Raw genomic sequence first — 2,240 nt, 5'->3', positions numbered from 1 at the left:
TGTGCTTATCTGACAAAGGAGAAAACTCCAGGAAAGGAGAAAAGGCTTACTTCTTAATCTCATCTTCTACTGCATTGACTCCCTCGGCCTGTGGATTCTGGAATTTGTTGGTGGCACTTCCAAAGTCACACAAGACATAGTGGCCTCGGTCATGCAAGAGGATATTTTCAACCTGAAAAACATTCCCAAACCACCCAATCCAAGATGCCACTTAGTAATGGGAAAAGCTAGTTTCACAGTCACATAATAAAAGGTTTCATTTTTACAGTCTTACTGGTGTGCACAGAGAAGTTATTCTTCAGCTTGTATCTTAACAGNACTTACCCCAATTGAAGAAAAAGACACTTGAAGGAACAGGGTAAAACANGGTCAGAGAGTCAGACNGGGAACTGCACTGCTGGAAAGGCANGGCCCCATTTTCNTGGCCAGCCAGCTATAGCCATCGCATCTCTCACCTCTGTAGTGGCAGTGACCATACTTTCAAACTCTTGCCCTACTCTCAGGTTAGCAGCTCTCCAAGATCCCCGCCTCTTATCCAAAGAGCAAACAATCAAGTGCCGTTTAGTCTTCAGTATAAATGTCACCTTCTTTTTGGAAGCCCCTCTAGGAGCAACTTAGAAAAATATCATTTCCCCATTTCCCTTTGGTGTTTCATTTTCCATGCTATAAACGACTGAACTGGTAAGTAGGTGTAGTAATGTCTGTATTACATTGGGTTACAACGCTCAGAATGGATGTTTGTTACACTAGTTACTTTTCCAAGTGACAACTGTCTGGTGATGAGTGAGCAGTTTCCCCATTAGAATCTTAATTGAGGGTTTGATTTTTTAAAAACTTTTAAATAAAGGCAATCTTCAGGCACTAAGTAAGTTAAGAGTTTTAACTTAGTAGGGATTTTAAGTACCAAGACCTAGAGAAACCCTTAGGNCAGTACAGAGAACTCCAAAACAATGGGCACAGGCAGGAGAGGTGGTTCTGTAGTTAGGAGCACTCGCTGCTCTCAGTAGGCACCAAGCACACACACNTTGAACAGACACGCAGACAATACACATAATAAAAAAAAGTCCCGGTTTGCACGACAATTAAAAAAAAAAAAGACCCTTGCTAGGCCCTGAAGATGCAGTTCCTACGGTCCTTCTCTTCAACCCTTCCCCACAGACCGACCCCCTTGGAAAACAAAGAGACGGAGACCATAAGCTCCTTAAAGACAACCATCTCTTTCTCACACCCACTAGATTTTTGGTACAAAAAGGAGGTCTTCTCCTCTCAACCCCACTAGATTTTTGGTACAGAAAATGTCGAGAGTAAAAAAAAAGGACATACTTCACAATCTGTTGTTCACACACACGGGCACACATTCAAGGACCATTCATGGTCAAGCCCCCAAGTCCCTACTGGTTCTTTAAAAATATCTGAGTAGAATCCTTTTATTCCTATTGTCTTATCTAAATTTTTCTCTTAATTCTTCTAAAAACTGAATTAAGCATATTTTAGTCTATATTTGCTAATTCTGATTATTAAAAATCTTGATTCTGCAGATTNTTGCTCCCTACTGAATTTCATGTCTGATGTTACTGTGATGAGTTTTAATGTTTTTAAGTCGTGTCCTTTTGACCTTCNCCTGTAGGAAGTCTAAGTCTGTTGCTCTGCTGGAGAGGATCACAGGGTGCTAGCTGCTTTCCACCTGCATTCCTTACGGAGGGGTGGGAGAGATGGCCATGAACCTGAGCAGACAGGTTCTTACGAAGAATTCTTCACTGCAGAATTATGAATGACTGGGACAGATTTGTACCCTGAGACAAGGCTAAGGCAGACAAATACTTCTATTATTAACATTTAAAAAGCTCATCATTTTAATCTATTCACACAAAGGTATACTAAGTATAAACTCACTTTAAGAATCCAAAATAAGGGGTTGAGGATTTAGCTTAATAGTAGAGNTCTTGCCTAGCAAGCAAAAGGCNTGGGGTTGGTCCTTATCTCCAGGAAAAAAAATCCCAACAAAGTAACCCTAATATTTTCAGTCTAATCTAGAAGACATATAAATAACAGGTCACATTTAATAAGCAATAGCTATTGCCAGTATTACTTTCCTGAGCACAGTACATGGGTTAATATTCCCATCTTAGAGCTGGAGAAAGTAAGGCTCAGGGTAATTCAGTCAATACTGTAACATGGCTAGTGAGCAATAGAACTTGAGTGAACCTAAGCAATCTACCCTAAGAAAAGACACACAACTA

General features: G+C 40.4%; 1 protein-coding gene across 2 annotated transcripts in view; it reads right to left on the bottom strand.

The window, feature by feature from the left end:
- The window catches only part of Aak1 (AP2 associated kinase 1), a 142,752-nt gene that overhangs the window by 45,774 nt on the left and 94,738 nt on the right, over positions 1-2,240 (bottom strand). For both annotated transcript variants that reach the window (XM_021165060.1, XM_029478858.1), the window contains exon 5: positions 51-172. In XM_021165060.1, coding sequence (XP_021020719.1) covers positions 51-172 — 122 coding nt within the window. The remainder of the gene's footprint in view (positions 1-50; positions 173-2,240) is intronic.

Source organism: Mus caroli, chromosome 6 (assembly GCF_900094665.2).
Source record: "Mus caroli chromosome 6, CAROLI_EIJ_v1.1, whole genome shotgun sequence".
Lineage (NCBI taxonomy): Eukaryota > Metazoa > Chordata > Mammalia > Rodentia > Muridae > Mus > Mus caroli.
This window is presented reverse-complemented; position numbering and strand designations above follow the sequence as displayed.